The 22,517-nt window shown below is 47.1% G+C and overlaps 1 protein-coding gene across 2 annotated transcripts in view; it reads right to left on the reverse strand.

The window, feature by feature from the left end:
• Positions 1 to 22,517, reverse strand: part of OCA2 (OCA2 melanosomal transmembrane protein) — a 1,377,074-nt gene that overhangs the window by 995,307 nt on the left and 359,250 nt on the right. For both annotated transcript variants that reach the window (XM_069636602.1, XM_069636601.1), the window contains one exon: positions 14,041 to 14,139. In XM_069636602.1, the coding sequence (XP_069492703.1) occupies positions 14,041 to 14,139 (99 nt within the window). The remainder of the gene's footprint in view (positions 1 to 14,040; positions 14,140 to 22,517) is intronic.

The raw sequence follows: 22,517 nt of genomic DNA on the forward strand, positions 1-22,517 counted from the left end.
ACTACTACAAAGTCCCTTGCCCTGCTAGACTCACCTTGAAACAATCCCCTCATCCCCCCCCCCTAACTACTATAATTAGGTCTGTGGTAAAAGTGTACTTCAAACAACATAGTAAATTCTCTTGACTTTCTCCAACATCAGTTTTGACTACTTCTTCTGGGAGGACATGAAACACATTGGTGCCGTTTGTTCCACACTTGTGATTGCCTCATGCAATGCAGGTAATGCTCCTCTCCTCCTGAATAATTTCTATCACAAGGGCAGCTTTCCCGCCACTCTAGTCTTTCCCCTCATATTTTAAGCAAGTGCTATTAATGGCTGCTACTCACATTTGCTCTTCCTTGTTTAGGTCAGTTCCAATTATGGCTTCTTTAACACTCTGGCAATATGGTTTGTACACAACTTGCTTCTTAATTGCCTTCTCTTGGCTTTGCTAATGTTTGTTATTATGGACTTGCTTTAATGTTGCCCTGCCTTGACTTTGGCAATAATTCTGACCTTGATAAGTACAAGGATAACTTTCTTGTCTGTCCCCAAAGTTTTTATTATTCTTCCACCTTAGCATCTTAGTATCAGTTTGCTATTTAAAGTGATTGTCATTCTGCCACTTAACTTGCTTTACATCAGTATGGTATTCAAAAGTATTAAACCAGGTTAGTGGGTGATCACGAAGCGTTCTGGGGTCACACAACATTGGTGAACTCACTGGGTACCGCATACGCATCCACTCGCTCCTCTGCCTTCCAGTCTTCTGCTTCACTCGATCAGGTAAACTGCTTTCCGCAGCCCACGCCAGTCGGAAAAGGAGCACTCCTTCCTCCCAGGACATTCCAGTGCTCGCCTGCCACCAGAGCCTAACTTCAAATGGGGCAAACTTAGGAACTTACACTTCCCACCACACAACCTCTGCACTCGTGGTCTTCAGGGGGGAAGCTTTTAAACAAAGCTTCTAGCTGCACAATCTCTGCATTCAAAGTCTTTGAAGGTAGAGGCCCTCTCAGAACCAGCATCCCAGTCGACAAACAACGCAGGCTCTGGCATCTCTGCTCTCTTTCAACTGCTGCTGCAACTGCAACATGGAGTTACTGCAATCACTCCACCTCCCACTACTGCTCTCTATGGCCTACACCTGAGGGGTATTTTGATACCTTCTGGTCACCCTCAGGTGTGGGTCATTGGCACTATAAGAATTTAACTTGCAGCCCAGTGCCTCTGCGTCACTCTGTTCAGCCCAGTACTTTGGTCATTGTGAAGTCCCCAATGTTCAAATTACTCCTTTCAATGGGAATGATATTTCAAAATTAACCAACTTCATTTTTATCATTGCTTACATCTTCTATAGGAGGATTATAAGGACTTACTGAGTGGCTCTGCTATATCCGAGATTTATAATTTTCAGAATCTAAAATGTTAATATTCAGAAATTCGCATTTAACATTATCTGTGAATCAAAGGAGTCTTTACCATCATAAAGGTGGGGGACTTTGTTGGGGAGGGGGTTTAATTGATTATGGAAGTTTCCACCAACCTTGGAACAATTAACTTGCCAAACCATTACATATTCTAGCATCAATGACATTTCTTCCTCAGTTCTATCTGAATAGACCAAATCACAATTGACCGAATCATATATGCGGGGGGGAACCCCCACAATCCCCTGCCTAATCCAAAACCCCCCGCAACCCACCACCAATTCTCTTGTATTATTTAGAATACAAAACCAACCCAATATATATACATATATATTAAAAATAAAAAGGTCAATTGTGCAAAAGGTCAACTAGGACCATTAAATTCGACAAATGAGGACAAAAGGTCAATTGTGCTTGGTCAATTTGGGTAATACCTTCTTTTTCTACAACACCTATACAGAGTCTCTTCCAACCGAGTCCTCGTGTCCCCCTAGGGTCCTTCTCCCGGGTGATCCTCCCGGCTAATACCACCACCAGCATCAGGATCAGGTTGCGGCTGCCTTCCCCTGTCCAGCTGGGAGGAGACTTTAAGCAGGATTCATCAAATTACACCCATCGTTGCTCTGGAATAATACTCTTGATGTCAAGTTACAGAAAATTAAACATCTCAAGTGAGATAACCGAGTTGCCATCCCCTCCCAATAAACACCTACTCTTCAGGTGCTGGTTTTCCATGATAATATCCCCTTCTAGAAAGAGGGAGCCACAACATGCTATTTTACTCCTTTACACCACGGCAAATAAGATACAGAAAATCAATAACTCAACACCATCTAATCAGGAGCAGATTGAGCCGCCGAATAAATCCGATATCCTGAGCATACTACAGGAAATAAAAGTCCTTAGACCATATCTACAATTAACAAAATGGAGGACTGCGTAGTATCCCTAGAGAACAATCAGATGTCAGCGAACGTCATATTGTGCCTGGATATCCAAATTCTGGAAAAGAGGGACATTGGCCCTCATTACAACACCGGCGCTAAACCATGGCGCTATTAGCACCATGGTTGGTGCCGGTGTTGTAACGAGTCCGCCATGGTGAAATGGGGAAATACCGCCTCATTCCAAGGTTGGCGGGGCGGTATTTCCCCATTTCACCATGGCCCTTCCCCATTCCCATTTTTGCCCCATAGGGCTCAATGGGAATGGGGAAGGCGGCAATAACGGTACCGGAAATTGCGGTACCGTAATTGCCTGTGAGGTCCCTTTGCGGGTCCCTACTTTAACGGCTGGTCCAGACCAGCCGTTCAGGTCAGGTCCCGCAAAAGGACCTCGTAGTAAGGCGCTAAGTGGTTAACGGCGCTGCAGCCTTTTACGGCGGTTAACCACTTAGCGCCTGGGTCGTAATGAGGCCCAATGAGCTTACGCTACAAATGGAGGACATGAAGACGCAATAATACCTTACAAGGATAGTAAATCAATAAGAGCGCTCTTAATGTGGTGGATATTGTAAAAACCAATTTTTCAGGAAAGAAATACATTTTAACCATATTCATGGAGCCAGGTGTCCTACTGAAAGACCCAGATCAGTTTTGTCACAATGTTACTATTTTAGAGACAGGGTGGAAATCCTTGGAGCCAGAGCATTTGGCCATATGTACGAAGGATTGGAGTGTTTCAGGAAATGTAATATCACAAGACCGGCAAGCCTTTGACATTGTGCCTCATTGAAAAAGGCATCCAATACAAGTGGGGCTTTCCTTTCTCCTTGTCCTTGGAATACAACAGTATGGCTTACAGAATGACAGACACCAAGCACCTTTTCCAAGTGACGAACGAGCTGCAAGGTAAATCAGATTCTCAGATGACTATGTGGAGTCAAATGCTTTATAGTATATAGACCAGGAAAAAAAAAATGTCTGCTACACAGAAATTTAGGAAAGTCTTGAACTCGTCCCAGAAGAGGCTGACAACATTATATGTAATTAAATAGTGAATGCAATGTAATTGGGGGACACATCATGCTGTATAGGAGCTCTAAACTCATAATGTATCTCTTTAGTAATTGATGGTTTCTTAAGCAGGGTCAGTGTATGTTTAGAGAAGATTTGTATAATTGAGTTGAGAGGAGGTGGGACGGGAGCGCGAACCCCTCGTGGCCTGGATAGGTTATAGGTCAAAGGTTTGAATCAAAAGGATCTAAATACAATCGGGTCGAATGAAAAGGATGGAAAACAAAAGGGTCCAATTATTTTTCTTTTTGGGGGGGTGCCCCCCAAACACCCGTTTTTGCTGTAAAAATTTCTTATTTTTCCTATACTGAAACCCCAAAAAATATAAACATTGAAAAAAAAAATTCAACCCTTTTGTTTTAGGTCCTATTGACTCGACCCTATGGCATCCGATCCTTTTGAATTCGATCCTTTGGTCGGACACCGCCTGGATATATCTAGGTGTCTCAAAGTATTCTTATAATCCTTGGAAGCATTCACAATATTGCAAATTACATGGTTTTACAAGTTCACTATGGGGCTCGAGCATAAAAAAGACCAATACAAGGAAATTCTTATGTTAATAAGTAGTTTTTTCATATCTATTTTAAATCTATTTGTCCTAAGTGTGAGATGGTTAACTCAGTTAAACCCATGCTGGATATTTGATCAAACAAAAAGAGAAGGATTGCCACCCTTAACGCAAAGGGCCTTCATTCTGCCACCAAAAGATGGATGCTGGGAAGAGATAGGAAGAAAAATAAACAGTAATGTTTGTGCAAGAGACTCACTATATATAGATCTATGGGAGAGGAGTAGTACAAGTGCTCCAGTTATCTCCAAGCTTCTCTAACTGCTACACTATCACCTATCCTCCCTCTCACAATATCTGGATGTAAAAAGCACAGAAAAAGACATACTTGGTGCAAATCCTGGCCTTCCCATTGCAGACACCTATGTCTGTGCATCCTCCAGAGAGATTTCCACCGATATCCTCTAGTCTGTCCCCTCTCCAGACCTGTGGACGTCTCATCTCGACTCTTTCCCCTTTCACATCCTCTCCCATTAATGGTGGCACCAAGTGGGAAGTCCTCCTGGGGGGCTTCTTCTCATCACGCAGCATCATTAATGTCTACCACATTGGCACTTTCCTGTTTAAGGTCCTCAGGCCAACCTCCTTCTCTTTGACCGGATCCTGCCATCCCTCATTAACTTTCTTCCTTCACCTGCCTCTCCCCTTACTTCCTCCTCTGTCCCCTCTCTGACCGAAGTACCACACCCTGTACTCCACCTCAAAAAACCTTCAAAAGAAGACACCTTCTCCACCTGGCAACTCTTAACACCTGCTCAGCCAACAAACACTCTGCTGAAATCTGCCTCCTTCTTGAAGACACTGACCTTGATATTCTCGCTCTCACTGAGACATGGTTCAATGCCACCTCAGTCACCACTTTTGACTCCCTCCTACCCGACAGCTTTAGGATCATTTCCAAGTCACGTCCTTACCATGCTAGTAGTGGGGTTGCCTTAATATTTCCTGATTGTGTTCCTTCTTCCACCCTTCCCACTCAGCTCTTTTCTTCCTTTGAGAACATGGTATGCAAGTTGGTTATCTCGCCCTCCTCTGCCCTGACCATTTCCCAGCCTTCAGGCGCTACCTCCCTGTTCCTCTCTGCATGGGCTGATTTTTGTTCTTCCTAACTTTCAACCCCTCCAACCTACTCCTCCGGGGTGACTTAAACATCCTATTGGACTCTCCAGGCACAACATCCACTCTTTTCATTGACCTCAACCTCTCTATCCCTCTCATTCTCTCTTCTGGTCCAACCCACTCTGCTGGACACACTCTGGACCCATCATCCACTCTGACCTCTCTCTCTTCCTCAACTTCCTGGTCACCCCTCTCTCCTGGTCAGACCACTCTCTTCTCTTCTCCCACCGGGGTCCCTTTGGCCTTGTGACACACCTCCAAAAGCTCTGCCAAACTTGTTCACGAATATCCACCCGATAAAACGGGTTTCAGCTTCTGCCTTCACTTCCACCTTTATCCCCCTTGCCCTCCCAACTCATACTCTACCACTGACACTGCTCCCAGCAACTTCCACCTGTCCATCAACACCCTTGCCATTCTTGCCCCAGCCATGAGAACCCGCTTGAAACGCCCCTTTAAGCGCAACACCTGGTACGACTCCAAACTTGCAGCCCTGAAACGAAAGTGCAGACCTGCAGAACGGAAGTGGCAAACCTTAGGCTCGCCCTCTGACAAACTGGCCTGCTGCCTGCTTCAAAGGCAATACAGACTCTCTATGCATGCCAAGAAAAGGGCCCGCATTCAGGCACGGGTATCTGGTGCATCCAACAACAAGCCTGAACTTTTCAAAATCTGCAGGGAACTAGCCAAACCTTCCGCAGTATCCTCCTCCCCTATTCCTTCTCAGGCCCTTTGCAACACACTCGCCCCTCACTTCACCACCAAATCTCAAGACATCCTGAACATCCTGGTTACTCACTATGCAAACCCATCCCTCACCTCCTTACCTCCCTTGGGCACTCACCCTCCTCCTTCCTCCTTCTCCTCCATTGCCCTTGTCTCACCTGAAGAAGTCACGAGAGTTATTTGCTCCATGAAGGTCTCTTCCAAACAGGTTTCCCATTGCTCATCCAGAACCATCAAGGACAACATTGGCTCTCTTGCCTCTGCACTCACTGATCTCTGTAACCACTCCTTTGCTACTGGTTCTTTCCCCTCCTTCATCAAGCACTCCCTGGGGTGCCCCCTTACAAAACCGCACAGCAGACCCTACCTGTCCAGCCAACTACCAGCCTATCTCCATCACCCCCTTCCTGGAGCAAGTGCTGGAGAAGTTGGCCCTGTCCCAACTCAACTCTCACAATTAACTTGTTAGTGGTCTCCACGACCATCAATCTGGATTCAGAGTATCCAGAGGCACGGAAAACGCTCTTCTGAACACCCAAAGAAGTGCTTGCATCCCTCGATTCCAACTCCCCAGCTGTCCTCATCCTGCTTGTTTGCTCCTCTGCATTTGACATGGTCAACCACTCCATCCTCATACAAAGGCTCCATGACACTTGCTATCTCGGAGCGGGCACTGGACTGGCTGACCACCTTCCTAACTGACCGCTCCTCCCAAGTCATCATGGGCACCTTCTCCTCTCCTACTTCCTTCTCCGCCTGTGGTGTCCCCCAGGGCTCTATACTCTCGCCTTGACTCTAACATCTACCTTATTCATCTGGCACTCCTCGTCTCCTCCTTCTCCCCCAACTTCTAGTGTTATGCCGATGACACACAACTCTTCTTCAAACTTCCTGCTGACCATCTTGCACCTTCCATCATCCTGACTGCCTTTCTGCCATCCAGACCGGGTGCACTTCCAATGATCTCTGCCTCAATGCCAGCAAAACAGAGATCCTTCCCATTGGGACATCTGCTCCCGCCTTCTTCCCTTCACTCTGGCCTTCCTCCATGGCCTCTCACTTTGCTCCCTCATCTGAAGCCAGAAAGATTGGAGTCATCTTTGACTCCTCTCTCTCCCTCCTCCCTGACACCCATTACCAAGAAGTCCCACTTTCAGCTCTTCCTTCACAAAGGAATTCTACCTTTTCTCACATTCCACGAGAAACCAATGGCACCGGAGCCCTTGTTCTCTCTAGGCTTCACAATTGCAATAGCCTGCTCCTGAATCCACCCTCTTCCACTCTGCGACCCATCCAGCTAATCCACAATAGGGAAGCAGGGCTTACCCTTGACCTCAAGCCCAGGGACTGCATCCCTCCTGCCTTAAAAAGTCGTCACTGGCTCCCTGTTGCTTCAAGGATTAAGTTCAAATCCTTCTATATCCTCCACAAGGCTGTCTGGGGCCGGGGACCACGCTATCTGCAACTCTCTTACTAAATAGTCCCCCACTAAACCTCTGCACTCCTCTGGCAGCAACTCTTGTGTGTAAAGTGTTATGCTAAACAGAGAGCAGGAGGCCGATCACTTTCCACAACTGGTTCCCTTCTTTGGAACAGCCTCCCCCTCCCTTCTTGTCTTGAGAAGGACTTTATTAAATTCCAGAAGCTCCTCTAGACTTTCCTCTTTAACTCCTTCTCCCCCCCCCCTCTCCTCTGGTAATCTCACAGTTGCTTGTCTGGTGTTCAGAGCTCTTATGCATCCTCAGGGGCCCTGACCTCCCACACCGAATCGCCCCCAGCTTCTGTCTATCCTCCGCACTTGCCTCGGCACACCCTCCGCCCTGGAGGCACACACTTACCTTCATTGCACTTGCCTGTTGCTCACCCATGAGCACCCCAGCATCTATCCCATTTGCCCTCCCATCTGCACTTGCATGTTCTGAACACTCGCAAGGCATAGTAGGTTCACACCCCGCCTCTCCCACTGTATTTAATATTTATGATGTTTTTCATTGCTTCTCATCCCGTTCCTCTCCTTGTTGCCCTGTGGGTGCTTTGAAACAGTATTTACTTCCTGTAAAAGCACCTAACAAGCGAACAATAAATAAATATATATAATTACGTCAATGGTAAAGAAGGCAGGGGTAGGGAATGTTCTAGCACATAACCTCTTACTGGAAGAGATGAAGAGATGCAGAACAAGGAGGATCGGGAGAGAATATTGTTAATGGGGAGGTAAGATAGTTAATGGTGAGAGGCAAACTGCCCTGGAATTGGGTCACCTTGGCAACAATATATGCCCAGAAGGGCTGGACACAAAAATGTACACAAAATATACTAAACAGCTTTTGAAAGTTAGGCGACAGGTATAAAGATACTGGGTGGAGATTTTGTTATGGTTATGAACCCAGATTAAGATCTTACACCAGGAATTAGGAAACAGGCAGGCCAAGAAAAGGGGAGGACTTGTTGCTGGTGAAATGTCTTAACAGTTATGCTTTGTGTGATGCATGGAGGTAATTCTTGCAGGATAGTAGAGGCCACACTTTCTATCCTGCATGGATCCTTTACAAGAGTATGTTATTTGTTTATTCAACAAAGTAGAAAGCACTTTTTAAGTGAGGTAAACAGCAATACAGTGGGTAGGGGTGAACAGACAGACTTAATAAACTATATTCAAGCCAGAAAACAAAGCTTGAAGGAGTGGGGCATTAACAAGGCATATTGGGCACTGAAAAGAGTGAAAGAGTCTTTGTGGAAAAGGTAAAACAAGATTAACTTCTATCTGAGGGGTTAATGATGACAACCGACACAACGGGTCAAGAAAATTGTGGACAGTGAAGGCTGTCTCTTGGTTCACCTGGCAGATAGATCAGACTGTTTTGAAAAATATTATCATACACTGTATAGTCAATATGATAATACCAATGCAGAAGACCAACAGAATTATTTAAAAGAAATTAAGCTTCCAAGAATAAGCATCGCAATTGGATTGGGCAATAATTTGTGAAGAACAGTTCGCTATCATGAGATTAAAACCTCTAAGCCACCTTTCTTTCCCCTTTGCACCAAGAGTGATAAAAAGACAGCCTCACTGTTCTTCTGTCTTGGCTTTTTATTTTTCATTTTATTTGGCATTTATTGAAGCACACCAAGCCTGAGAGCATTTAGGCACTGGTTACAATCAGACAGGGGGGAAGTGGAGCTGACACAAAGGGGGTATGCAGAGGGTCCTTAGTTGAAGGGGTAGGTTAGTTGAAGTGTTAGGTTTTAAGGTTCTTTCTGAAGCTGCCGGAGGGATCATCATGGAGGTGGCCAGGGAGCCCATCCCAGAGTGCAGGGGCACGGACTGGGAAGCTGCTCCCACCTCTTGTATGGTTGAATCTGCAGTGTTTTTAGGCTGTGCGTTGTGTTGGTCTTGGGATTGTGGTCACCAGGTAGGAGGGGGCGTTGTACAAAAGGAATCCATACATGATGGATAAGATCTTGAACTTGATCCTGTCCTGGACCGAAAGCCAATGTGGTTGCACTTTCCGATGTCAAGTGCTGCTCTTAGTGCATTGTTTTGGGTCGATTGAAGTTTGCGGAGATGTTTGGCAGAGGTACCACCAAACAAATAGTTGCAGTAATCAAGTTTCGAACAGATTCAGGCTCGGGCAACTTCAAACCGTTTTTTTGAGGACAAGAATGTTCTGCTGGCGGTGATGAGCTTAGTGGCGTAACCTGATGTGGAGGCAAAGTGGTTGGTTTGGCGAGTCATGGAGAGTTTGGAATCCAGGTAAACGCAGAGGGTTTTGACAGCAGTGGCGACAGGGATAATGTGGCTATCGATGATGAAGGATTTGTAGACCTGGTGGAGCTTAGCTAGTCTTGCCGGGAGGGGCCCTACGAGGAGAAGCTCTGTCTTGTCATCATTGAGACAGAGTGAATGTGTTACCATCCAGGTTTGGATTGTTTCATAAAGGCGATTGATCTTGAGTGAGTCTTGTTCGTGGTTGCCAGAAAGGGGGATGAGGATCTGGGTGCTGTCTGCATAGTTGGTGTATGAGATCCCTAGGGAGTCGAGGAGGTCGAAGAGGGGCTTGGTATAAATGTTATATAGAGACAGGGAGACACAGGAGCCTTGGGGTAATCTGCATGCTTTGGGGGTTTGGTATGCCGAGGCTTCACCGGCAAAGACTCTGGATGTCCTTTTTACGAGGAACGAGGTGACCCATTTGGCTGTGTTCGGTGAGTGTGCTGAGGACATGAGGTGTTCACAGAGTGTTTTGTGGTTGACAAAGTCAAACACGGCAGAGAGCTCCAAGAGCAGGTGTAGGGAGATGTTGCCATGGTCATTGGCATCATCAAGTTTATTCTTAAGCCCTAGTAAAGCTGTTTCAGTACCATGTTTGGGCCAGAACCTGGACCGTCAGGAACCTAAGATGTGGTGAGACTCTAGTAATTGTCAGTGCATTTAATTTTGGCTGAGGTACTTTCGCAGTTGGGAAGAGGGGTGGTTGTCAGGGGGTGCTGGGTGATGCCGTCTTTATAGATTATGGCAACACCACCCCCTGTTTTGTGGGTTCTGTTGCAGTGCAGTTGGTGTAGCCACTGGGGATGGCTAGGGAGGACGCTGGGCCAGAGGAGGGTGTGAGACAGGTTTCGGTGAGAGTGAGGATGTCCAGATGGTTGTTGGTAATTAGGTCATGGATGCCGTGTGCATGTGCTACCAGAGATCTGGTGTTGAGTAGGGCGCAGTGCAGGTTGGGTGTTGCAATGGGAGGGGGCTTGACGGTCAGGAGTGGTTGGTAAGTGTAGTGTTGCTGGGGGTGGGTGGAGTTGTGGCCTGGAGGAGTGTTTGCTGATATAGGTTACGGTATTTAAGGTACATATTACGCTCTACTTTGGGGCGGGGGAGAGAGAGAGAGAGATTGGTGGGATAGGCAGTAAGGTGTGTGAGGCGTTCACCCAGTGGGTGGGCAGTGCATCTGGCCTGTTTGGGCAGACTGCTGGTGGGGGGCTGGAGGAAGTTGTGGTTGTTGGTAAGTGTGAAGAGGGTCTGTTGTGGGGCAGGGTCCTTTGCATGCATGGGGGCATATACCTGGTGATGTTGGTTGAGGAGCGAGAGGATCTAGTTGGGGGGATTTGGCCACCACACTGCCAGGGACAGGAAGGGCGTGGTATGCCCCTGGCAGTGTGGTGGCTTAGAGCGTGTTTTGGTTGTGTTGCTTGCGTGGTGCAAGGGGAGGAAAGGGGGTCTTTGTATGTGCAGAGTTATTTTTTAGAATGGAGTTGGACAGGGGAAAGAGTCGTGGTGGGCAGGGGAAAGGCGGCTTTGAGTTGTGGAGGTGCAGGTTTCGTGACCCTGGTGAAAGGTGCTAGGAGGGCGGTACAGAAGTAGTTACTTTAGTGGCTGAAGTGTGGAGTTGTGTGTGGTGGGAGGGCAAGATGGCGAGAGGTTGTTCGGGTGAGTGGAGCTCTCTTGGGCATATGGGTGAACTTGAGGCAGCTTTGTGTGTGGATACCAGGGCTACCATGGGCAGCCTGGGTGGAGGAGTGAGTTGGAGTGGGCAAACCGCATGAGAGCTGTTTGGGCTCTGCTAGTGTCACCGAAGCTAATGCAAGGACGCAAAAAGGTGGTTGGTGGGGACAGCGGGTGGGAGGGTGTTTGAGCCACTATGCGTGTCTGAGTGCCAGGCGGATAGGGCAACTGCAGCAATTCTGGTGGATATGTGATTGAGAGACACATTAGTAGTGACATAGTTAACTGATTGGGCATGAGGATCTTTGCAGTAACGTGCACATATACAATTGGGCGCATGAACCGCTAATGACAGCAGACATGGCTTACCTTCATACACATGCGAGATAGGAGCAGGGTAGGAACAGCTTTGCACAACATCCGCAGGCATTGGACGGCATCGCCAGGGGATACCAGCAGAGACAGTTGGTCTATGCCTTTGCTTCTGGCCTTCGATTGTGGCTGGCTGCGCCTTCCGGCTGGGAGAGCTGGCTGGTAATGTATCCCCCATCAGCCAATCGGCAGGCTCCCGGAAGTATGGAGCAGACTGGGAGTCCACTGGGAGCACAAACACGGCGGCAGCCATCTTTACAGCGCTCAGGGTGACTGAGCAGGATAGGTGGTCTAGGCAGTGTTGCATGTAGATGACGTTAGTGTCTGGGTCTCGAGGTGCTCATGGAGATCGGCAGAGACAGTCGGTCGAGGTCTTTGCTTCTGGACTTCGCTTTAGCAATGTATGTTTGCATCAACTACAGGTATTGGTCTCCCAGAATATGAGCAGTAGTCTTTACAACCCTTGGGCTTTTCAAAATCCCCCTCTGGTCTATGGCAATATTTGATGGAATTATTGTGCCTGATTTTTAACCCCTTTTGGCTTGGGTATTGGTTGCACACGTGGGATTTCAACAAGGCTTCCCCACCGGGTTTTAGGAGTTTCTCTCAACTGGCAGGCTCTGTCGTAAGCCTTTTGGTTTGACCAAATACCTTTTGTGTTGGCTTCGATATTCATAATATTCATCTGCATGGTCCTCGCTCACTCGCAAGTAAATCTGTCTGCACAACACACGTGGCCAGCATCGGAGTGCCCAGGAGGCAATCGTGCACTGCAGACTCAACAGCTAAGTCACTCTCTTGTGCTCCGTTTGGTGTTCGCAGAACCATTGTAACTGTGGATTCTCCTGGTCAGGCAAACTCTTTCCTCTGAATCACTTTTGCGTCCGCCACATTGAATTGGAGCCGCCTTGGCTCCCGAGAGTTCTCAGTGCAACCCTGCCACCTGGAACCTCTCGGCTGCTTCCAATACTTCTGCTTCCTGCTGCGCAATCTCTGCACAACACGGTTTGAATGGGTAAGCATTTCCCTTTCACACTTCCCGCTGCGATTTGAATGGGTACATTTTTCTCTTCCACACTTCCCGATGCACGGCCTCTGCAGGTTGCCGTATTAGAGGCACAAACCCCCTCAGGACCTGTACTGGTCCCGTCGTCCTCCAACTCCTCTAAACTTGCTTCACAAAACACACGGCCCGCAATGCTTTCTCCAGTCCTGTTTTTTTCTCCTCCTACTACTGCTCCTTCCTTTGATCTGCACCTGAGGGGGTCTTTTAAGTCCCTCAGGCTACCTCAGCTATGGGTCAATTTGCCAGATTGGCTGACCCCCCTCCTGCATCTCTGTTCTTCTTGCTCCCTCCTCCTTGTCCCGGTACGGAGGGATATTTGACGTGTAGTCCTTGACATTAAAGTTTTTTCTAACTCTCTTTACTTGCCAATAAGCCATTAAAATCCTAGGGTTTCGGGGAAAGTTTAAGAGGGGAATCTCCCGGTCTTCCTGACCCGTTTCCTCTCCCATGTGATCCTCCCGCAGAATACCACCCCAAGCCCCCCGGGTCGAGATCAGGAAGGGTCTGCCTTTCCCTGGCCACATGAGGAAGGTCCCAGGTCGAGGTTTTTGGGAGGAACAATTAATGGTTCATCACAGGAGGTCTTGCCAGACATGCAGGTATACTGGAGGGAGGTGCTGTCCTAGATAAATCACCTGCACAGGAAACTCTTTCCATTCCAGTTTCTTTTAGGCCGGATTAAGGAGAAAGAACACTATGCCACTTTGGGTCACATGACAACCTATTGCTAGTAGCTAGATTAATTGTAGCAAGAACCTGGACAAGAATATATTCCTTCAAAACAAGAATGGATAAATATGGCCAGAGACAATTCAAATGGAAATATAACACCTACGATCATCAAAAGAGGAAAAAGGTATTCAGATGGAATGGTCTCCCTTCATTAACAAGTGCATGACTGGTGAGGTAAGAGATGAGGTCACATTTGGGGTACTTTTTGAATGGATTTAAACTTGAATATGAAAAGAGAATGGCATCTAACAGTGAGGAATAAAATATGGAAATATGGAAAAGATTGAGAACCTTTGCTGGGTGAGGTGGTAGTGTATATTTACCGCTGTTGTTGTAAGAGGTTTTAAAATAACCGACTTGGGATTGTGGTTGGAGAGGTTTGTATAGGTTAGTCCACGACTTGTTTTGAGATGGTCTGAGATTTTTCTCGGTTCCTTATTCAGGTAAAATTGTCAATGGTGGTATTATTACTGTGTCTAAAGCAGTTGAAGGTAATAAAAATATATTTGGAAAACAAAATCTTGTGAGATAATAATTTAAGAATGGCTAAACACATTTAATAGGTTGGTTTAAAGATAACTCACCCTCGCTCCAAGGATGGAACCTTCAACAGAGGGCTCTTCTCTGTTAAGCACCCATCTTTCGATCTCAAGTTGAAGAACTTGGCAAAGGCAGAGGAGTACCTTAAATGAAAAGAAAGAAGGTATACTTTAATTATGATAAAGCAGGACATTATTGCTTTTAATCACAACTGATTACAGAAAACAAGAATAACTGTGGTGATGTGAGCTGACAACAAGTTGGCCAGAAGTTATTGGAGCTCGGCACACCATGAGCACTTGTAGGAATATTCGAAGCTAGAGCGCACAGCAGTGCAACTGTGCACCAACAACTGATCTGATCACCTCAGTGCAGACTAGGTCTTCAGTTGTTTAGGCTGCCTCAGATCAGGCCTACAATAAGTTAGCGTGAGCCTGGGCCCATTCCTCCGGTGTTGCTCCCATTTACCGCACGGATGCCAATGCAGATTCAAAATAGGATTAGCAGCTCCCCAATGGTACTGGGGTGAGCAGAAGGACTATGGGTCCTGGATCCCCTCTTCCACTGAACCCAGCTATGGCAGTGACCTTTACACAGCTCCTAGATCAGGGCAGATAGACTGAAGACTTATATAGGCCGACTTATTGGAGGGCCCTGTGCTGCCTTAATGCCACCCCATATAGGTCTACGCTAACTAGGTTTGCCTCCAGCTATTCCAAACAACGATGAAGCCCCAGAACTAGTGGTGCAAGACCACACTGCCACCCTACACTGGGTCAAAGGTGAAACTACCCAGCACATATGGTGTGGGAGGGGTGGTCTTCTGGGTAACAAGCCCTCCCAGCCCAATGGTGATGGAGCCCCTGTGAAGAAGCTCGTCTGTTGAGGACCAGACCATGGCAGCAACATCTGCATTGCTCCAAGGATGAGAAGACGGTCAATTGAAGCTCAGTGGGACCTGTGCCGACTGGGCTTGCCATCCCTTGGGGGAGGCCTCACTTTCCGCCCTTGCACTGGGAAACAACCCGTTGCATTTCCTTACTCATTGTGCACAGATTGGCAACTGTAATATTGAATGGTGAGCAATCAACTGTTCTGGAGCGCTGTACCTCCAGCTGCTATGAGCCTCTAAATCACGCTAATAACTCTGCCTCCTACCCCCACCATCAAAAAGACGCTGGTATTAAAAAAGGTACCTGAATCCAGGGCAGTGCTCCGTGGGCCGCTAGACCCTGAAGAGCTGAATTCTTGGGCTGTCACCCATTTACACTGTATTACTTCTGGATAAATAAGACCTGCCCCAGGTGAAAGGGGACTATAGACTGAAAGAATATGCATCATAACACAGATTTTGGCAAAAAAATTAAAACTAAAAAAGAACTCATGGGATATATTGCTTTCTACGATCTTTCATTTTGTCCAACGGACTGCAAGGAATTCTTCTGGAACCTGCATTTATTTAATTTTATGGACACTGAAAACGTGCAACTTATTTAACTGTTAATTTAATTTTGACATTTTAATATGTATTGTTCAGTTGTCATTTTACTTGCACTTTATCATGTAAAACTCTGCCGTGGATACCCCTTCATAGGTAGTGGTACTCCCGTGGGGGCCCCCGCCACTACCACATCCACCAGCCCCTGTGCTTGGTGTGCTTTTTCCCTCGAGGCCTTCTGGAGAGATTCTGCATCAGCCTCTGTAATGCTGCCAGGCCTGTCCCCGTGCTGCTGTGCTGTTTTCCATGGTGCCGCTGCAGAGACCCCTGCACGAGCTGTGGTCTCTGACTTCACGTGAGCACACTTCTCCCTGTGGAAGCTACTCCCAGCTTCTAATACGCCTCGGCTCCCATTCTTTTTCCCTGCTCCACCGAGTGTTGGTCAATCATTGCAGCCTGTGAACTCCCATTGCGTTTACGTTCAGTCTGTTAAAGCGCCATTTCTCACAGAGATGTCTTCGCTTTGATGTGTGCTTTGCTTAACCCTGGTGCAGTAACCACCTGTTCATAGGTGGCACTGCACTCACTTTACATATTAGGCTCCCATTTTGTGATTAATTCCTGTGCTGAGGTTCAGTGCATGGGCAGTACCTCCAGCCATATTTAGAGGTCTCTCTCTGTTATTGAATTTCTGTACTGCCCTTTGTTTGGTGTGTGGATGTTTCGGGTCATTTCCTTTGTGTTTGGAATGATTTAGTCTTCATTGGAGCATTGTGTACCATGTCTAAAATGTGAAACATATTGTAAATAGGTTTACTTGGCGAGTAAGAGTGTGTGTGATTGATCCCTTTTCTGCCAGACTTTGATGACACTCCTAATTATTATTCAGTGCTTCTGCACAGCATAGGATTGTGGGTCAGACTGGCCCCAGTTGTTTTGGAAGGTGGGAGACTGGAGCAGAAATCATTTAGATCGCAAATCAAGTGTCATTTGGTGAAAAACTTCTGCTTTCTCTTAAAAAGGTATCTTAAGAAAAGTCAGCCTCGGTCTGTCAGTGCCAGTATTTCTAAATAATTCAGTGTGTCACTATTGCCCAAATCTCCAGGAGCAGACTTGCGGTACTTCAGATTTGTCAGAGATAAACATCCCTGCTGGGAAAAGCATGACAGCAGCCCCTGGAGGTGAGTCAGTTGGGAAAAATAGAAAATGTTTGCAAAATGATTTCCAGCCATGTCTGTAGCAAGGACCATAATGGAAGAGAAAAAAAAAAGAAAGAATGTTGAAAATCTTCTGTACTACTCTGGTAGAGAAACAAAACTTGAGTTATTTTTTGTTGATGTAAAATGGACATTGCAAATGGAATAGTGAGAAAACCACTCAGTTACCCTCCTGTGTGTATAGATGCAAAACTTTCCATCCTGTCCCTGTGCGGTTTCAGGGTAACTGGTCACTAAATCCGTGTGGATTCATAATTACGTGCCACGTTTGTTCTTTCTGTGGTCTAGTATTCATTGTTTTGCACGCTTATTTGCATGGATTGTGCATTCTGACCCACGTTCCTGCCATTCAGCATTTGTTTCCCCATTCCCGGTCTGTCTATACCAGGCTCGCCTTTGACGCTTTTTGTCAAAAATTCCAGAAGGGGATCACAAGTAGCCCATTTACCACTTTCCCCACCATTAAGTCTGTAGTGACATGCCATCATTGCCTTTGAAACCTCCAGCCATTGCACACTCTTCTTGCCATAATAAATTTCAGTGTACTAAGTATCATCTCCTCACAGGAAGTTCGGCTCTTCGCCCTGAACTAACTCCAGGATCCCCATTCTCATTGCATCAAACCCATCAAGTCGCATTTGAACGAGAAGGATCTGCAATTGTATCCTTTGGCATTCACTTGATATTTGAACAACCATGATAGCATCATTGGACCAGCTCAATGACGCTTTTCCGCAGCAGAGCCCATCACTTGTCTGGCTAGAGCACCAGAGCCCTGTACAGATGTCTTCGAACTTGTGCATCGAACTGCTGCACCAGTGAGTCGCTCATCGATATGGACAAGCTGTACGTATTGTTCTCTGATCACGCTTGATCATCAAACCGCTCCTCCGGACCCATTCCACCTGCACTGCGCGACTGTTGGTTTGTAGAGCTGTGGGGGCCGACTAGTCCATTAAGCCACTACTCATCTCTGTACTCCTGCAGAGCAAAAGCCATTTTGTCACATCCAGCCCAATAGTCAAGTAAGGAAAGGAAGAGAAAATCATGCTTTCTAGGTAAGATCCTTTAGAAAGCAATAGCCACACAACTTCAACATATCAAAACCACCAACCTCCTTCAGTCATACGAATCTGGCTTCAGACCCAGATACAGCACAGAAACAGCTACCATCAAGGTGATAGACTATGCCCTGAAAATCCTCGATGATTGTAATCTTAGTTTATTGGTTCTCTTTGACCTCTCAGCAGCATTTGTCACAGTAGACCACCAAACTCACTAATCTACATCATAGCATAGGGGTCAGCAAGATCATCCTACGCTGATACAAATCCTACTTTGCTAATCGCCACCAGTTCATACAAATGGATTACTCAGGATCACCAACTCTACCCATCACCAGTGGAGTCCCGCAAGGATCCATTCTCGCCCGTGTGATCCTTAAATTTCACATGGAACCGCTCTGAACCCTCCTCGCTCCACACAACATCCACCAATATGCAGATGACACTCAGCTCTACCTCAATATATCCTTCAAAGAAGACATCCACAGGCGCAAGGCCTGCCTCACATTGATCCAGTTGTGGAAGTCCAGTGCTCAACTGAAGCTCAACCCCTCCAAAACTGAATTCCTACTGCTGACCAACAACATCGAACACCCTGGCATCCAGACGTGGCTCCCTGCTATGAACCTCTAGGGCTTCATACCCCAACTCGCCACCTGCACCAAGTCCCTTAGCTTCAACCTCTCCTTCAATCAGCAGACAGCAAAGAAGTAAAATGGCTTGGTACCAACTTTATCCCCTGTAGAAAACTAAGCCATTCATCCCAGGAAACAACTTCCTCTCTCACCAAGATGGCCCTTTGGAAGGCCTTCCAGCGACTACACAGGCACCCCCCGAAATGTGTCCTGCATGCTGCAGCTTTACTAAAAGTATGCTGCAAAAACGACCACATCACCAGACCCTCATGAAACTGCATTGGCTCCTGCTGCAAGCCTGTACCATCTTCAGAGTGACAGCCTTGTAGATGATGCAGCAGGATTTGAAATCCCCACGCTATCTCACTGAGAAACTGAGCATCTCCAGAGGACTACGATTCACCAGAAGTAAAGGCATGCGCAGACTTAAAGTTGGTTGGTGCAGGAAGGAAAGAACCAAAAGGCTGGCCTTCTAGATCTATGCTCCAAGTTTCTGAAATGTACTTCCAATCAATATCAGACCCCCCCCCCTTAATTGTACAGTTCAGGAAGCAGGTCAATGCCCTCCTCTTCAAGGAGTGGCTCCTCCGTAACACCTAGGGCCACACACCATCAACTCCCCATCCTACCCAAGACCGGGTGATCGGCTCCACACGGTTTCCTCCCCTGGTTGCTTGTAGATCCCCTGCTGCCACATTGCTTGCCACCCCCCCCCCCCGTCAGCTGCCCGCTCCCTTGTTGCTCTGCTTCCCTCACCGTGTTCTTCCCCGTAGGATTGTAAAGTGCTCTGTTGCTTCCCGATGCAAGTTTCACGCTCAATAAATATCCTATTAAATGTTATATTAAAAAAAAGTGATCATAAAAAAACGTTAGAGGTGTATATTATGAAATGCACATTAAAGGTCTGAAAAAAAATGGTGTGCACTGCATCAGGACAAACCAGATTCAAAAACCATTTGGTCTTCAAAGAAAAAAAAACGCAAAAATAAGTTTAGCTGATTTATACAGCCAATTCAGTACAATGTGCCACAGAATAAGCCCAGCGGTAATGAGACCGTGTACACACTCATTATAAAGCATGTGACAAAGCTTGGCCAAGATCCTCGACTATTCCAATCAGTTCTACATTTCAAGGCTTGAGTAGGACTATTTCCAGAGAAATGCTGACGTGACAAAGAATATTTATTCCCTCATTACAATATCATCATGTGGAGGTGGTGGCTGATTACAATAACTGGGGCTCGAAGGTTTATTCAACTTACAATGTACAGCCCCAGAGGACAGTTTCAGGCAATCACTGTGCGACGACATGCAAGGGATTGCATGTATATAGTCTTGAGTGCCTTTATGCTACGTGACTAGATTTCATAGAAGGTTAAAGGCGCACATTGCAAGTCTGCTAGATGATCAAATGCCTACACTGCGGTTATTCATTTCACTCCAAAATAAAATGGTGTCGGAATGCTACACTGCCGACTGGTCAGGGTAGAAAAAGTGCTTCAAAAGGAAGCTAACCGGGGAGCTAGAAAGGTGCGACAGTCGTCCAGGACCGTTGGGTCTAACCTCAGCTGCAGAGGTCTCCAAGTTGGGTCATCCATAGCACAACCAAGGCACGTTTTCAGAATAACCAACACGGGTCGAAGTGTACAATAAAAAAGTATTGGAACCATGTTCCCTGCTGGCATGCCCCCCCCATTTACCTCTGCTCCTTGCCTGACCCATAGCCGTCTCCCACCCACCAATATAAGCGCCTTGCCTTTCCTTCACTCATCCCACTCCTCCCCTACTGCGTTTTACAACCGAAAGAAACAGTGAAAGAAAATGCACCCTAAACAATTACCATTACTTACAAATCACTGGTCCCCCCTCAAAGTAAGCAGTTTCATATATCCTCCTATTTCAAAATCACCCACCATTCACTCCTCTTAAGGGACATGGCAAAGACTAAAGCCACCCATCCCACCTGCCCAATGAACTCCACAAACAGCTGCGCCTGCAGCAATTTCGGGTTAATGGTACTTTAATGCAGAAGAGAACCACTGATGTAGAAGTGACTTCTATCCCAAGCAGGCAACTAAATTAAACAGCAAGCCAGGGGCTGCGAGATAGCTCGGCCGGATGAGACATCAGATCCAGCATAAACATTTTGTAGTGGCATAGACAGTTATTTGCACGTGTTATCTGCCACTCCCACATGACCTTCAGTGGTGAGGAAGAAGTATCTGCCAGCACATCTGGAGATGAAGGTCAATCCCCACAATAGAGATAATGGCAATTTTCAAAAGAAGCCCACCCAAAGCCAGTGACACCAGAGATGCGATCGGGTGTGCACTTCCTCAGTGGTCTTGTAGCACCAAAGCCCCATGTTTAAAGGTTGGCTGTGCCATCTGTGAGCAGCCTTTGTGATAATCTGTTCCAGCATGCAAACACACATTGCTTGCATTGCGGGATGGGGGATCTGCTGGGGTAGCTAGAAGACTGTTGTAAAAGATGCTCTGGAGTCTCACCTGCATGCCCGTCATGCCAACATCTGCCAATAAATGAAGCAAAGGAGGGTGCTGGGGGTCTGGCAAGCGTTCCATAGTTTTACATTGACTATCCCCATTCTGTCTGCTCCCATCTCTCGCCACTCTCCTCCTGGCACCCTACCATCTAGCACTCCCAATCTTTTCCATTTCCTCCTCGCCCTGGCTCACCATTGGAACTCCCTTCTGACCCCCACCTACAGCATCCTAAGCACCCAAAGCACATCTGCTACACTTTGAAAGGGCTCCCAGATTCTCCCACCACTGCCCGTAAGCTTGCTGAGGACATCTTGCAAATACGTGTTTGTTCCCCTGTTGGTCTGTCCTCCCAGTTCATATCCTACCTGCATTATTTGCTTATTTTGCTTCCTACCGTGCTGTTGGCTGCTATGAAGGACTACTGTGCCCAGAAATGACCGACCGATGGTTAGCATCCATAAAGGAGCAACCGGGACACTGAAGCGGCGCATTGTGCATCATTTGTTTCTTCAGCTTCCTTCCGTGCTGTTGGCTGTTGTTAAGGGCTACCATGCCCAGAGATGAGCAGCCGACGGCCCACATCCATAAAGGAGCAACTGTGGAGTATTTATATCCATGCCAATGCGCCACACTGCACCCCAATGGGGAAAGAAAACTGCTGAGGTAGCTAGAAGACTGTTGTAAAAGATGCTCTGGAGTCTCACCTGCATGCCCATCATGCCAACATCTGCCACTAAATGGAGCAAAGGAGGGTGCTGGGGGTCTGGCAAGTATTCCATAGTTTTACATTGACTTACCACATTCTGTCTGCTCCCATCTCTCACCACTCTCCTCCTGGCACCCTACCATCTAGCACTCCCAATCTTTTCCATTTCCTCCTCGCCCTGGCTCACCATTGGAACTCCCTTCTGACCCCCACCCACAGCATCCTAAGCACCCAAAGCACATCTGCTACACTTTGAAAGGGCTCCCAGATTCTCCCACCACTGCCCGTAAACTTGCAGAGGACATCTTGCAAATACGTGTTTGATCCCCTGTTGGTCTGTCCTCCCAGTTCATATCCTACCTGCATTATTTGCTGCTTTTGCTTTCTACCATGCTGTTGGCTGCTATGAAGGACTACCGTGCCCAGAAATAACCGACCGACCGTCAGCCTCCATAAAAGAGCAACTGGGACACTGAAGCGGCGCATTGTGCATCATTTGTTTCTTCAGCTTCCTTCCGTGCTGTTGGCTGTTGTTAAGGACTACCGTGCCCAGAGATGAGCAGCCGACGGCCCACATCCATAAAGGAGCAACTGTAGAGTATTTCTATCCATGCCAGTGCACCACACTGCACCTCTTTGCCAATGGGGAAGAAAACTGCCAAAAATGGAGGCAATAACCCCTGTGCGCACTAAATCTGCAAAATCGCAAAGAGTTCATAAACCACCAAAAGAGCCTCACACCCTGCCACACACACAGGCAAAGTTGGTGTAAAAGCAGGAATCACTGCTGTCATCCGTCATCTGTCTCCTGAAACAAAGCCACAAAAGAGCGCCGAATCCGAAAATGCCCTTAAACATTCTGTCATGTTCCCAGAGAATTATGGAAACGAGAGTGTGCTGAAATCATGGATCCTCCAGGCAGTCAGAGGAATCCAGGCATCACTGCCTGACAGCTGC

Source organism: Ambystoma mexicanum, chromosome 7p, assembly GCF_040938575.1.
Source record: "Ambystoma mexicanum isolate Mex_15411 chromosome 7p, UKY_AmexF1_1, whole genome shotgun sequence".
Lineage (NCBI taxonomy): Eukaryota > Metazoa > Chordata > Amphibia > Caudata > Ambystomatidae > Ambystoma > Ambystoma mexicanum.